Here is a 15,749-nt window from a genome sequence, read left to right as displayed (position 1 = left end):
GTTCACCTTTGCTTGGTTGTGTGCTGAAGAAAAATTTCCATTTTTATGTAATATTTTAATGGACAATAAGGTGTTGTTATTGTTATTGTTATTGTTATTGTTATTGTTATTGAAGTCTGCCTCTGGTCATGAAACAGATCAGAATGACTGTCAGAAAAAGGCAATGATTTAAAACTGTACATTTTCTGTCTTCAGTTTGTTTGTTTGTTTGTTCGTTCATGGGCTGAAACTCCCACGGCTTTTACGTGTATGACCGTTTTTACCACGCCATTTAGGCAGCCATACGCCGCTTTCGGAGGAATAAGTCTGATTCATGCTTCTGCTGCGTTATAAGTGCATCGTATCATTGACAACAGGTGAACCCTAGTGACCTTGACCCCAAGTACGGCTACATCCAGGTGACCTACGTGACGCCATACTTTGAGGAGAAGGAGCTGGGGGAGCGGATGACGTACTTTGAGCGGCACAACACCATCAAGCGCTTCATGTTCGAGACACCCTTCACCAAGGGCACGCAGGCCCACGGAGCCATCGAGGACCAGTACAAGAGACGCACCATTCTTGCCAGTGAGTTGTCGAGAGGGGGGGGGGGGGGGGGGGGGTGGTGGTGGATAATCTCTTGTATTTGTAGACCTTTCTTCTTCTTCTTCTTCTTCTTCTGCGTTCGTGGGCTGAAACTCCCACGTACACTACGTGTTTTTTGCACGAGTGGAATTTTACGTGTATGACCGTTTTTACCCCGCCATTTAGGCAGCCATACGCCGCTTTCGGGGAATGTAGACCTGGTAAGTACTATGATTGAGGTGTCAGCTACAGTGGCACCCTAATACATTGTACTACGTTGCAAACCCCTGGAGCAAATTTTTGATTAGTGCTTTTGTGAACAAGAAACAATTGACAAGTGGCTTGATCCCATCTCCCCCCTTTCCCCGTCACGATATAACCTTCGTTGTTGAAAACGACGTTAAACACCAAATAAAGACAGAAACAGTGGAACCCCCCCTTTTAGGACCTTCATAAATTCTGAGAAAATCAGGTCTTAAAAGGGGGGTTCCTCTGTACTACAAACTTAATCCCATCAAAATGTGTCAAAACTCACAGTCATCTTTCTCTTCTCCCCAAAGTCACACATCTTTTCTGTTAACAGTGACACACATGTTCTCCTACATCAAGAAACGAGTGGAGGTGAAGGCAGATTGCAAACAGATTGCAATGATGCAAAAGACACTGAAAAAAGTTCAACAAAAATGTCTGCAAACACTGTCTTCTATCTTGTCCCTTTCTGTGTGTGAACGGCGACACACACGTTCCCCTACATCAAGAAACGAGTGAAGATGATGTCAATTACCAATTAACACATTGCAATGATTTCTCAAAACTCACAAGTTTCTATCTTGTCCCTCTGTGTGTGACAGCGACACACACGTTCCCCTACATCAAGAAGCGGGTGGAGGTGATGACTGGGGGCCGGAGGGAGATTGTGCTGACCCCCATCGAGGTTGCCATCGACGAGATGCAGACCAAGGTCGCCAGTCTGCGCGAGGTCATCAACTCCCCCATTGCCGACGCCAAGAAACTGCAGCTCAACCTCCAGGGATGTGTCAGCTCTCGCGTGAGTGTTTCTACAGTGAAACCCGCCCTGGCGATCACTTCTGGATAACGACCGCTTGCCCACAATGTTTTTTTTATTTTTAATTTTTTTAATTTTTTTATTCCTTCTTATATGTTTTGTTTTTTTAATTCCTTATTGGAATTTTTATTTCAATTTATTACCATTTCAGTGTACCATATGGCTTTTTGACCAATCAGGACTGAATCTTTCAGATGAGACGAAAAACCGAGGTCCCTTCGTGTACACTACATTGGGGTGTGCACGTTAAAGATCCCACGATTGACAAAAGGGTCTTTCCTGGCAAAATTGTATAGGCATAGATAAAAATGTCCACCAAAATACCCGTGTGACTTGGAAAAATAGGCCGTGAAAAGTAGGATATGCGCCGAAATGGCTGCGATCTGCTGGCCGATGTGAATGCGTGATGTATTGTGTAAAACAATTCCATCTCACACGACATAAATAAATCGCATAAAATAAATAAAATAAAAATAAATAAATAAATAAATCCCTGCGCTTAGAACTGTACCCACGGAATACGCGCGATATAAGCCTCATATTGATTGATTGATTGATCTAGGTGACCCACTAAATGTGATAACGTTCACGCTAAAAATAAACAAGACAAAATAAAAATTGGAATTAACGATATCAGCATGATTCATTCTAAAGAATGGCACTTCAATGCTGTCAAATAATACACTTCTTTTTTTTTAAATACAAAAAGGCCAAAATAAAAAAAACAAGAAAGGTAGGTTGTTGGAACATTTGTTATTAACAAAAATAATAGTTTGTCAATAACAAACGTTCCAAGAACCTACCTTTCTTGTTTTTTTTATTCTGAATTTTGGAACGTTGGCAGTCTCTTTGTTTTTAGATTTACAAAAAGGCCAGTTTTGTCAGTGGGTGCTTTACTGAACAGCAAGGCACCACATACCCTCTGCGTTTGCAATGATGACCCACTCACTTGAAAATGTCATTGTCAAAGTTCTGAAGATTCAAGTGAAATTGCATCACTCAATTTACGTCAAATATATGCCGTGTAAGCATTTGCTTCTCTTGTTAACTTGAGTAATTTGTGAACGACAGGTGCATGCGGGTCCACTGGCGTACGCGGAAGCTTTCCTGAAACCCGAAGTGGTGGCCAGTGAGGCATATCCAGCTGACAAAGTAGACAAACTGAAGGAGGTCTTTAGGTAAGTACTTGTAGTTTATCTTTCTCACTATCTTATTCTTGGTCGCTGTATTGTGGAGGGGGGGGGGGGGGCAGAGAGAGTGGTAAATTGTCTGTGTGCATGCGTGCATCTGCAGTATGTCTGTCTGTGTGCCAGTGTGTGTGTGTGCGCGTGTGCGCGTGCATGGGTTTGTGTGTGTGTGTGTGTGTGTCATACGTCTGTATGTTTGTCTCTGTGTGTACCTCTGTGTGTGTAAAAAAAAATATATATATATATAGATTATGCTTATGCTGGAACAGTTACAGTGGTGCAGAGAGACCCTCAAGCATAGTCTTCTACATTCCTTTATTAATTCCTCTACCCCCACCTCACCCCCACCCCCACCACCATCCACCACCACCACCACCATACACCACCACCCCCATCCATCCCCACCACAACTACATGGCTTCATATGTACTTTCTCTAACATACACTTCAACACTGCATCAAGACAAGATCACAATTTCTCATGTTTGTTTCTTCATAAGCGTTCTTGAAGATGGATTGACATTACAATATATTACTTGCAGGGTGTTTGTGTCTGGGATATACTTTCTCAAACATACACTTCAACAATGCATCAAGACAACCTCACAATTTCTCAGTTTTGTTTCTTCACAAGCAACCTCAGAATTTCTCAGTTTTGTTTCTTCATAAGCAACCTCACAATTTCTCAGTTTTTGAGTCACTTGAGAAAAAGTGACTCTATGTAATCGGTCAGTGTTAGTCTGTCCGGCCGGCCGGCCGGCCGGCCGTCCGGCCGGCCGTCCGTAGACACCACCTTAACGTTGGACTTTTCTCGGAAACTATCAAAGCGATCGGGCTCATATTTTGTTTAGTCGTGACCTCCAATGACCTCTACACTTTAACGATGGTTTCGTTGACCTTTGACCTTTTTCAAGGTCACAGGTCAGCGTCAAAGGAAAAATTTGACATTTTATATCTTTGACAAAGTTCATCGGATGTGATTGAAACTTTGTAGGATTATTCTTTACATCAAAGTATTTACATCTGTAGCCTTTTACGAACGTTATCAGAAAAACAAGGGAGATAACTAGCCTTTTCTGTTCGGCAACAAACAACTTAACGTTGGGCTTTTCTCGGAAACTATAAAAGTGACCGGGCTCAAATTTTATGTGAACGTGTCTCATTGTGTTGTGAATAGCAATTTCTTCCTGTCCATCTGATGCCTCATATAATATTCAGAACTGCGAAAGTGACTCGATCGAGCGTTTGCTCTTCTTGTGTTTCTTCACAAGCAACCTCACAATTTCTCAGTTTTGTTTCTTCTCAAGCAACCTCACAATTTCTCAGTTTTGTTTCTTCACAAGCAAGTCCTCACAATTTCTCAGTTTTGTTTCTTCACAAGCAACCTCAATACAATACGTGCAGACGGTTTCTTCTTTATAAGCGTTGTTCAGGGTGGATCATCATTAAAAACAATTGTTCAATACAATACTTGCAGGGAGTTTGTGTCTGCGTGTAAAGATGCGCTGGACCTGAACGGCAAACTCATCCTCACCGACCAGAAGGAATACCACGAGTCTTTGAAGGAGGGATTCTTCGAGATCACAGAGCGTCTCCAGGTCTTGCTGGGAGAGAAAGTAAGTTGCTCCTTCGCCTCCCTATGCTTAGCAGCAGCTTGACTGAGAATTCATGTGGGGTTCCAATTTGCTGTGGTATTTCTCTTTTGGGATTTTAATCGCATGCAGTCTCTCTTTTCCTCCCTTTAGATTTGTACCCCTGAGGTTTACAATGAGGATGACTGGCTTTCTCGTCTTTTAACCACCTTTCCTTTTTGCTTCGAAAATAATTTAGTCGTTTTTTGTCATTATTTTGGTGTGGGATTTTCTGTTTCAAAAGAAGTTTGTAACATTTCCACAAGTATTTCTCACAGATTTGTGTGAAGAATGCTTATCAAATAGAGCTGCTAAGCTAAAGAGAGTCTTGACACTGTCTACATAGGTGTTTATATTCACACAAAAAGAAATACATGTAAGTCTTTCCTTAGCTTATCTTTGAATTGTGTACCATTCTTGGTTTCTGTGGCCAGCCTTCATAGAACTAGAAGAAAAACCGTTCTGATTCTTTTGAACAGCTTCAAGTTGAAAGACCGGTAACAGGCTTGCAATTTCTGACAGGACTTTAAACTCTTTATACTATTTCCACCACAATTTTCTGTAGTGCGGCTATTTCTGTTCCTTTAACCATAGACCATTTATCCTGGACCGCCAACTAGCTCTGTCTCCGCTCTTTCTCTCTATTACGAGGTAGTGGCCTCTCGCATTTAGGAACCTACGCTTACATGGCCTTTCAGAAATCAGGGGGATGTCATATCCGCTGTCGATTGTAAACATGGACGAAGTTGCCGAGGTAAGTTCTGAAAATATAAAAAAATAAACTCGGCTAAAGTGCATATGGAACATGTTTTTTGATGAGTTTTGTTAAGTTTAGTTTGGAGTTTTGGAAAATCCAGTTCATTTTCACCTCCCATTGTCACAAATAACTGGAGCTTGCTCTCTTTTCACTGTCTTCGAATCGCTGGCCTTTCAAACCGGACGCTAAGCGCCCCTGAAAGTCGAGCGTCGTAACCTCGAAGGGTCACGTGACGAGTTGGCGGTCCAGGCTATTTGGTCTATGCTTTAACAGAGTGGGTCAGCTTGTTGGGAAAAGGCATTTTCCATCCAGGCTATTTGGTCTATGCTTTAACAGAGTGGGTCAGCTTGTTGGGAAAAGGCATTTTCCATCCAGGCTATTTGGTCTATGCTTTAACAGAGTGGGTCAGCTTGTTGGGAAAAGGCATTTTCCATCCAGGCTATTTGGTCTATGCTTTAACAGAGTGGGTCAGCTTGTTGGGAAAAGGCATTTTCCATCCAGGCTATTTGGTCTATGCTTTAACAGAGTGGGTCAGCTTGTTGGGAAAAGGCATTTTCCATCCAGGCTATTTGGTCTATGCTTTAACAGAGTGGGTCAGCTTGTTGGGAAAAGGCATTTTCCATCCAGGCTATTTGGTCTATGCTTTAACAGAGTGGGTCAGCTTGTTGGGAAAAGGCATTTTCCAGTGCACATTCCTTTGGTACAAATACTGTGGATCCCCCATTTTAAGACCTCAAGAAATCCAAAAAAAGGTCTTAAAAAGAATAAAGTCTTGAAATACAGGTAAATGTACACATTTTGGGGGCAGAAAATATAAAAATGCAAGGTGGTAAAAAAGGGAAAGTGTTAAATTGGGAGGTCTCAACAGGGGGATTCCATTGTACACACGATGTGTCTTCATAGTCATTGGGAGCTTTCTTAGTAGATTGATTGTTGGTGACTGTCTTTTTCCTTTTTCCTTTTTTCCTTCTCTCATACCCCAAAAAAGATACAGTGTTGTTAGCAGAGTACGTATGTCGCTCTTGATGTGTGAGTATGTGATAATGTGTCAATGTTGTTGAAAACAAATCGGTACCTTTTTATGTACCGACCCAAAGATGTTTTTCACAAGCCCATTTGCCACTTTCCAGTGAGGTGTAAGCTTGAAATGCTTACTGGTATTTAAACAACCTTTCAATTTTCACCGAAAGATGAATTGCTTTCCCGGGCTTTACATTTTCTTTAGATGGTTTTCTTGTGACATTTAAGGATGAAGTAAATGTTTTTCTGACCACCCCTCATATTGTGACATTGTAGGATACATTGCTGGTTAAAAATGTTCTATTGTTTTTCTGACCACCCCTCGTATTGTGACATTGTAGGATAAATTGCTGGTTAAACATGTTCTATTGTTTTTCTGACCACCCCTCATATTGTGACATTGTAGGATGAATTGCTGGTTAAACATGTTCTATTGTTTTTCTGACCACCCCTCATATTGTGACATTGTAGGATATATTGCTGGTTAAACATGTTCTAGGGCGGGGATGTAGCTCAGTCGGTAGCGCGCTGGATTTGTATCCAGTTGGTCGCTGTCAGCGTGAGTTCGTCCCCACGTTCGGACAGAGATTTATTTCTCAGAGTCAACTTTGTGTGCAGACTCTCCTCGGTGTCCGAACACCCCCGTGTGTACACGCAAGCACAAGACCAAGTGCGCACGAAAAAGATCCTGTAATCCATGTCAGAGTTCGGTGGGTTATAGAAACACGAAAATACCCAGCATGCTTCCTCCGAAAGCGGCGTATGGCTGCCTAAATGGCGGGGTAAAAACGGTCATACACGTAAAAGCCGTGGGAGTTTCAGCCCATGAACGAACAAACAAACATGTTCTATTGTTTTTCTGACCACCCCTCATATTGTGACAATTTGTAGAATAAATTGCTGGTTAAAAATGTTCTATTGTTTTTCTGACCACCCCTCATATTGTGACATTGTAGGATAAATTGCTGGAACTGTGTGCCACAGGTAAGCTTGTGGGGGTTGAATCGTACCCTGCATGCTTTCTATCAGTCGTATAGACGCTTGCCCAAAGCCGAGGCTAAGTAGTTGTAGACCTTGCCGCTCGCTGCCTTAGATGGACTGCATCTGCTTGCAAGTATTTTCTGTGTCATTTCGTTTTCTTCAAGTTCCTGAGTGCACCCTAAGTTTTGACCGACACACCTGTGTGACGGTTCACCAAGGTTAACAGTTTTGCTGCTAACACGGACTTATAATTACTGTTGCAGGTTTGATTTTAACTTGTGTTTGCATTTTTGAGTACTTATTGAAATGTTTCTTTTAATTGTTCTGACTGGAAAGGGTTCCTAGTTTGAGATGTGTAATGTTATAACAAGTTTTGATCAGTTTTTGAGTTGTAACTCGTTTCTTCCTGTGCGCGTTTTTTTAAAAAAAATTTTTTAAGTTAATGCAGTTTACTAACGGTAGCTTTTCCCCAACTTGTTTTGTGTGTGTTTGTGTATAAGAGATTTTTTTCTAATTACTTGAACACAGTACTTCAAAGATAGCTTTGGTTTTGTAGATTCTCCCACTCTATTGCACTGACACCCCACCAACCCCCACTCAAGAATGTCCACATTGTGCAATTTTAAAACTCGCAGTGTTTGAACGAATATGTTACTGTTTATTATGGTCTGTGGTCTTGAGCTCCCCTTCTGCCCCCACCCCCACACCCGTCCTTCAGCTATAGACCCACTGTGAACATTATAATCAGATATTTGTCTTCAGTTAAATTGACTGAACTAACGGACAGTGTGTGTTTGTGTTATGTTCATGAATAGATAGCTGTTCAACATTGCAAGCATTTCTAGTGGTGCATCAGAAATGGATGCAATTTTAAGTCCACAGTATTAAAAGCGTTTCATTTCCTGACCAAAGCTAGGTTCCAACTCACAGTGAGGTTGAAATCATTGTAATTTGCATTTTTAAATGTGTAAATCCAGAGGCAATGCTACATGTAACAGTCAGAGTGTACCAGTCCGGCTGTTTCCCCTTACTCCCCCGTTCTAAGTCCTAATTGTTAGATATCTCTAGCAAAGCAAGTTTTCGTTATTTGGTTTGGTAATACACTGTACCAGGAGACTGCCTGGGATAAACACAAACTAACCACTAAACCTGGCTTTGCAGACACACTGTTAAGTAAGTGCAGAGGAAATCCCTTTTAAGACACCCCCCCCCCCTCCCTCCATTTCAGACTTATCTCCAATCAGCTTTCTCAGATGTTCTGTTCATAAGGCCAAACAAAAATATAGGTTGGTTTAGGGTAACATGACCAAAATAAATAAGGTCGGTAGGTCGGCTTTTTTAAAATGTTATTTGTATTTTTTTTAGTCTGGGTATGGTTCGCAAAATGTGCCAGAGGTTGGTTTGTTTGAATTTTTTTGGAGAAATAAAAAATAAAAGTTTTAGGGTCGGTGTAAAAATAATAGGGTCGATCGGGTTACCCTAAACCAACATATATTTTTGTTTGGCCTAATCTCTGTAACATTACTTCTTTCATGTCTCCCTCCCTTTAACCCCTTCACTGCCCACCCCGTATGTAATACATGATCATTTTCGGTTTGTCCTACGTCCATAACCGTATCTCATACGTGGGATTTGTGTCAACAACATTTCAGGACATTTCTGAAAACTAAATGGGAGGTAACCACTGTCCAAGTACTTGTAGGGGTTCTAAACACAGTTCTTTCCCATAGACCGTTCGGATAATGCTGTTATACTGTGGCAGTGAAGGGGTTAAGGCCTTTTGAAAGTCTTAAAACGGGGGTTGCCACTGTATACACAACATTTCTTTCTCCAAACACCTGACGTTTGAATCTCTCAGATTGTATTTTATATTAACATGCTGCCCCCTGAGTTCATCTGTCTCTATTCTCTTTCATTTGATTTTTCTTTTCGCATCTTTCTGTAACTAATGTATTAATATATTTTTCTACAGAAATTTATTCTGACATGTAGGTTGTTAGTGCGAAGTCTTGGATCTTTGAGGTTTTCAGTGATAGTTGGAAAAAACTGTGTGCTGTCAGACATAGTGTCATAATGGGATTATGGCATCTCAGTATAAAACATTTTGAGATGTTTTTGTTGTAATCTTGGCCTGTTGATGATAGGATTGCTAATTTAGAAATGAGTTCTAATTAAAGTGCATGAGGTGTTTACAATGCTGGACACGCACAGTATCTGGTTTTAAACTCAGATTGTGTTATCAGCTGTGTATAATGCATACTGTATGTGTGTGTGTGGGGGTGTGTGTGTGTCTGTGTTTGTACATTCATGTGTATGTGTGTTGGTGCATGTGTATGTGTGTTGGTGCATGTGTGTGTGTTGGTGCATGTGTGTGTGTGCGTAAAGCTTGCACTGGGATCTGGGAAAGTGATAAAACAAAGGAAAAGGTTGTGTTTATGACATAAGGCGCTTTCTGTGAATAGATTCAAGCAGCAGTAGAAATGCTATTTGGTCCAGTCATACAGTGGAACCCCCCGTTTATGACCTCCAAAAATCAATCAACCCCCCGCGGGTTAGGGGGAAGAATTTACTCCATGCTCCCCAGCATGTCGTAAGAGGCGACTAACGGATTCTGTTTCTCCTTTTACCCTTGTTAAGTGTTTCTTGTATAGAATATAGTCAATTTTTGTAAAGATTTTAGTCAAGCAGTATGTAAGAAATGTTAAGTCCTTTGTACTGGAAACTTGCATTCTCCCAGTAAGGTAATACATTGTACTACGTTGCAAGCCCCTGGAGCAAATTTTTGATTAGTGCTTTTGTGAACAAGAAACAATTGACAAGTGGCTCTATCCCATCTCCCCCCTTTCCCCGTCGCGATATAACCTTCGTGGTTGAAAACGACGTTAAACACCAAATAAAGACAGACTTAGAAAATCTGGTTGTAAAAAGGAGGGAGTCTTAAAATGGAGGTAAACTTGCAGAGGTTATGAACAGACAGTCTGAAAATGCAAGGTCTTGAAAAGGGGGAGGTCTTAAATTGGGGGGGGGGGGGGGAGGGGGGTCTTAAAACGGGGGTTCCACTGTAACACAGAACGGTTTGATGCCAGCGAGAGTATTGGGTTCAACTGTGTAGAAATGAAGTGCCATTTGAAGGCTCAATAATGGCTTTCTGAGACACAACCATTTGTGAAGACCAGTGTGGGTTTTGGAGCGCAATAACAAGGATACATTGGTGATGGTGGTGAAAGTTGTGATAAATAAGGTTTGGTGCAGGAAAAGCAGACTATCAGACAAGATAAGCGTTCTTGTGTTGAATTAAGATCTGAATGTTTGGATATTAAGTGTTCTTTAATGCATTTTACCTGTCTTGTGATGTAAGTACATGGATTAACATAGTTTTGTTTAAAAACCATTTTTAAAGATGATCACGACATGTATTTCAAAGTATGATTCCTTTTGTTTCTTTTTCACTCTTTTTCCTGATAATTTAGCTTTATTGCATTTCATTCTTTTTTCTTGTTCTTCTTTTCCAAAGAATGTTATATGAAAGAATGTCATATTTGATGATATAATGCAAAATTCCTTGAAAGCTTTCTTCTGTCTTTTGAAACATTTGCAGTTTGTTTGACTCGGAATGTTTCTTCAGGCATTCGCTTCTCCATTTTAAGTCACCGATCTATTTCTATTTAGAACATTTAAAGGAAAGTTATTTCACTCATACAACATTTTCCTGTGTCATAAGACTTGTGTCTTTTTTCATATTTCAGTTACTGTTACTGTTAACTTTACAGTGTTTGGAAAGAATTGTAACTAAATTGTACTAATATGAGATTTCTTGTTCAAAGCACATTGGCTTTAAAACAAAAATCTGATTACAGTGGAAGTCCCCTTAAGACCTTGATTCTTCAGATTTTCTGTTTAAAACATCTGTAAATTTCCCCCGTTTTAAGACTCCCTCCTTTTTAAGACCTGATTTTCTCAGGATTTTTGAAGTTCTAAAAATGGGGTTCCACTGTAGTATAAACAGAAAGATAATTGACTGCATACTTCTGCTTGTTTCAGATGGTAACAGCAGAGTGGCATAGCAACCCACGCCATTCTCTAACCTTGTTCACAAACTTCGCCAGCTCAAGCAGTGCATGATGGGAAACAAAAGTGCAGCGGAACTGAACATTGCCAGTCATTTCTGCATGAATGATCCAGCAGCAGCAGTAGATGCTAAAACAGACGGACAAACCAAGACTCCTCGATAAAACAGACGGACAAGCGTTATCTGCTCGATAAAACAAATGGACGTACAAAATTTGCTGGAAAAAAACAGATGGACAAACCAAATCTGCTTGATAAAACTGAAATGAGTTCACTGAGCAGGGGCACTGCCATCTGTTGTAAATGTAAATGTTCTGAGAGTAGGAGGTGCTGTTTTGTGTTATGTAGCGTCTGTATCCAATTTGCAGGCGTCACAAGTTGATCTGTGTGCTTCAGTAGGAGATATGCAAACAACAGTTGAGCAGGTCTTCAGCTCACAAGTTTTACCTGACTTTTACTTGGAACGACTTCTTTTTTGCACAGGTGAAAGATGAGACGCTATGCAATGACTCAGCTAGTGCCCTGTGATAGATCTAGCTAGATGACATGCTGGATCTAATGGCAAAGACTGGAAAAAATGTCAACCGCGGTTATTTGTGGAGAAAAGACATCAGCTGATCAACAGGCCTCTCGCCTCTGCTGAAACCAGCACGAGAGGTGTTCAGTGCAGCTAGCACAATTATGTTGTGGTGAGACTTTTGATCTGAAAAGTAAAAGGCTTCAACATTTTCAACCTCCCTGGTGAATCTGAAACAAGCCATGCCTGATGTTATGAAGATGAAAATTGCCGATAATTTGTCAGCAAAAGAATTGATAGACTATAGACTGGAAGATCAAATTAGTAACTGACTTGCTTCTGGATTTAGGGGGTTTGTTTGAGGGTTTTGCTGTCTGTCGACCATATATAGAAACGTTCGCTCCCGGTCAGGTGATAAAAGTAGTCTTAGATCCCAGGACTTAGATCTGAATAGCACTTTATGGAGACAGGTGCTAAGTGTACAAGCCTTTGTTTCCCTTGCACTGGTGTAGCAGAAGCAGAACAGACTACACTCACCTGTGCTGATCAGTTGAGCGAGGAAGGGACTGCAGGTGGTGCTTTGTCAACAAGTTCTTGCTTTCATCATGGCTCTGACTGCAGGTGGTGCTTTGTCAACAAGTTCTTGCTTTCATCATGGCTCTGACTGCAGGTGGTGCTTTGTCAACAAATTCTTGCTTTCATCATGGCTCTGACTGCAGGTGGTGCTTTGTCAACAAGTTCTTGCTTTCATCATGGCTCTGACTGCAGGTGGTGCTTTGTCAACAAGTTCTTGCTTTCATCATGGCTCTGACTGCAGGTGGTGCTTTGTCAACAAGTTCTTGCTTTCATCATGGCTCTGACTGCAGGTGGTGCTTTGTCAACAAGTTCTTGCTTTCATCATGGCTCTGCCTGCACATTAATTCACCAAGATTTCATCGTGCCGATGGAACCGTGTTTCCTACAGTTCGTCTTAGTTACAGCATTCATGGACACAGGTTGTAATCCAGTTTTGCTTAACAAGGAAGTTCAGTAGTGGGTGCATGTGGGGCCCAAAATCTCCGCCAAAATAACAAGCTCAGAAATGAAAAAGCAATTTTCATCCTCAAGAGCTGGACTTTGGTTGTTACATGGATAGATACTTATGCTAAATGAACAAACGTTGGCTCCTGATATTCTGGCTAGTATATTGAACAGTGATGGTGACATATTCTGGCTAGTATATTGAACAGTGATGGTGACAGATCCAGACCGACACAGCAATTACGACAGTGCGGGTTAAGGTGGAGTTGTTGTCCATTTACCTGAAGTAGCTACCACCTATCCCACTCTGCATGTAAGTTAACACAGTTGAAAACCAGAGCAACAAGTATTGTATCCGTGTACATGTTATAAGAGCAATCAAGAATGCTGGCCTCAACTAACACAGCATTAGAGGATATTGACTCATGATCGAACAGGACTGACGTGCTATTCACTGTCTGCAATGGACTCAGAACCGAATAGACGTTCATGAAAACAAGGATTGATGGATGAAACCTTCTCTCTGTGCTAACAACAAATGCGATGCAGCAGTCAGTGAAAATGAAAGGTCAAGTTGTGAAAATGTGTGTATACGTGAGGAACGAAGCGTGTTTATTTTAAATTTCTAGTGGTGAAAAACTGGTTGCTCTATGAATGCAGATTTGTTTTGATGAGCGAGCGCTTGTGTGTGTCAATGTCTGTTGGATGTGCAAACATTTGGCGAGCATTTAGAAGGGGGAGGAGACCGTCACCCTATGTGTGTGTGGTGTTTTATTTCTGGATGATGAGTTTACTTGATGTAGATCTGCCAATTAATTTCACAATAAGCTTGTTTGTTTATTTGATTTTGTTACCATTGATTTTCATTCAAATTGCAGCGTATTAAATGCTCACTTGGTTTGTTTTGAGTAGGAGTTAAGTGTTCCACCTTGCAAATTGCAGTATCTTTTTTTTCTTCTATTTGTATCCCTCTACTCAGAACCTCTTTCATAATCATCTATAGAGCTAGAAGTGCATTTACGGTATACACCTAATTACGGCTGCTTTCCATGTACATTTGTTGATTAAAGGTCCACAAACATCTTTGTTAATCCAATGCCAAGGTTGTTGGGTTTTTTCACACTGTAACTAGGGAGGGGGGGGGGGGGGTTCTCTGTATTCATTCCCATTTATTTGTTGTTGTGTGTGCCTGTGCTGATTTTATTTGAAGGGATTCTCCAGGTTAGCTTCAAAATCTGTGATTACTGATTAAATTGGCTTGATTTCATTTCTTTGATGATAGTCATTGTTGCAAACTTGCCAAAGTGGAACTATTTGTTCATGATCAAAATAATGTTGCCATGGTTTTTCATTTGGTAATTTATTGACTATGTTCAGGATCATTCTCTTTGTTTTCTTGTTGCAATGTCAGCTGAGTGATTTCATTTGTGTACCGGTAGGTGTTTTCACAGATGATTACACTCGTTTTAAAAATTGTACTGCTGATTTTTCTTAGTTTGTAAATTATTATAATTATGTATGCCATATTTAGTTGCACAGTAGTACAGTATGTTATGCCATATGTAAGTGTGCACGCATGTTGTTAAACGGACTAAAAGCATAATGGTTCATGATCTGAAAATGAGTGTTGTATGTGTATGACGGTAATATGGAAATGTGTGTGATCTGGCAATGTGCTTGTAACGCAGTACTTCATGTATGTGTATGACGGTAATATGGAAATGTGTGTGATCTGGCAATGTGCTTGTAACGCGGTTCTTCATTCAAAGCCTTTCAATCTGCCTTTGCCCTCTTAACATTCTCTGTAACATATACACCCACGATGCCTTTCAGTTCTCATGTTCTAAAAAGGAAAAAAGTTGTGCTTATATCTCTTCCGGGCTTTTAAATGCTGCATGTTCTGAGTTTGTGTTATAGTATGTACTTGTAACCTCCGCTTTTCTCTCTTGTCGTGAAGCTGCAGGTGCAAACATTACTGTATGTGAGAAAAAGATGCATGCAAAGTGAGAGAGGCCCTCAGAAAGTTGCTTTAGGTGTATATATATAATCGTCACTGTTCATCTGTCAGTTTAGCATGTCGTAAGAGGCGACTAACGGATTCTGTTTCTCCTTTTACCCTTGTTAAGTGTTTCTTGTATAGAATTTAGTCAATGTTTGTAAAGATTTTAGTCAAGCAGTATGTAAGAAATGTTAAGTCCTTTGTACTGGAAACTTGCATTCTCCCAGTAAGGTCATATATTGTACTACGTTGCAAGCCCCTGGAGCAATTTTTTGATTAGTGCTTTTGTGAACAAGAAACAATTAATAAGTGGTTCTATCCCATCTCCCCCCTTTCACCGTCGCGATATAACCTTGAAGGGTTGAAAACGACGTTAAACACCAAATAAAGAAAGAAAGATCTGCCAGTTTGCAGACCTCACTCTCTTCTAGAAGGAACGAAGCATTCAATGAAAATGTTCTTTAGTAGTGTAGTGGGTGAAAATGTGTGCTTTTTAATGTGTGCCCATTGTTTATATTTCTTGCTCTTGTTGGTAACTAAAATTCTTTGATAACTATGTATCCAAGGTATGTTGAATTTTTATGAATAACCTGAAATGCACATTTTAATTAACCAATCTCCTTCTCGCTGTCAATCTCTCTCTCTCTCTCTCTCTCTCTCTCTCTCTCTCTCTCTCTCTCTCTCTCTCTCTCTCTCTCTCTCTCTTTCATTCTCCCATCCCCCTTCTCTTTTTCTCTCTTCTACTTTAATTTTATGGCTGTCGGGCTACTGTGATATTATTACAAGCTTGTAGACATTTCATTAGTTGCGGCATTCAATTATCTTCATACTCATCACCAAGTCTTCCTTAATTCAATCAAATCGAATGGAAAAGATACACGTAAAAGATTGCATGAGTTGCTATGTATACCATATGCTTCATAAACGTTGTCGTATTTT

General features: G+C 40.5%; 1 protein-coding gene across 6 annotated transcripts in view; it reads left to right on the top strand.

Moving 5' to 3' along the window:
* Nucleotides 1–15,368, top strand: part of LOC138946240 (dedicator of cytokinesis protein 9-like) — a 132,198-nt gene extending 116,830 nt beyond the window's left edge. For 5 of the 6 annotated variants that reach the window (XM_070317774.1, XM_070317773.1, XM_070317778.1 and 2 more), the window contains 5 exons: nt 357–567; nt 1,416–1,612; nt 2,702–2,808; nt 4,295–4,433; nt 11,248–15,368. In XM_070317774.1, coding sequence (XP_070173875.1) covers nt 357–567; nt 1,416–1,612; nt 2,702–2,808; nt 4,295–4,433; nt 11,248–11,328 — 735 coding nt within the window. In that variant the 3' untranslated portion in view covers nt 11,329–15,368. Of the gene's footprint in view, nt 1–356; nt 568–1,415; nt 1,613–2,701; nt 2,809–4,294; nt 4,434–7,181; nt 7,210–11,247 lie in introns of all 6 variants that reach the window. The other variant, XM_070317775.1, reaches the window with a different exon arrangement.
* Nucleotides 15,369–15,749: the final 381 nt, after the last annotated feature.

The sequence above is a fragment of the Littorina saxatilis genome, linkage group LG13 (assembly GCF_037325665.1).
Source record: "Littorina saxatilis isolate snail1 linkage group LG13, US_GU_Lsax_2.0, whole genome shotgun sequence".
Classification (NCBI taxonomy): Eukaryota; Metazoa; Mollusca; class Gastropoda; order Littorinimorpha; family Littorinidae; genus Littorina; species Littorina saxatilis.
Note: the sequence above shows the minus strand (reverse complement) of the source record. Positions and strands in the feature narration are given on the sequence as shown.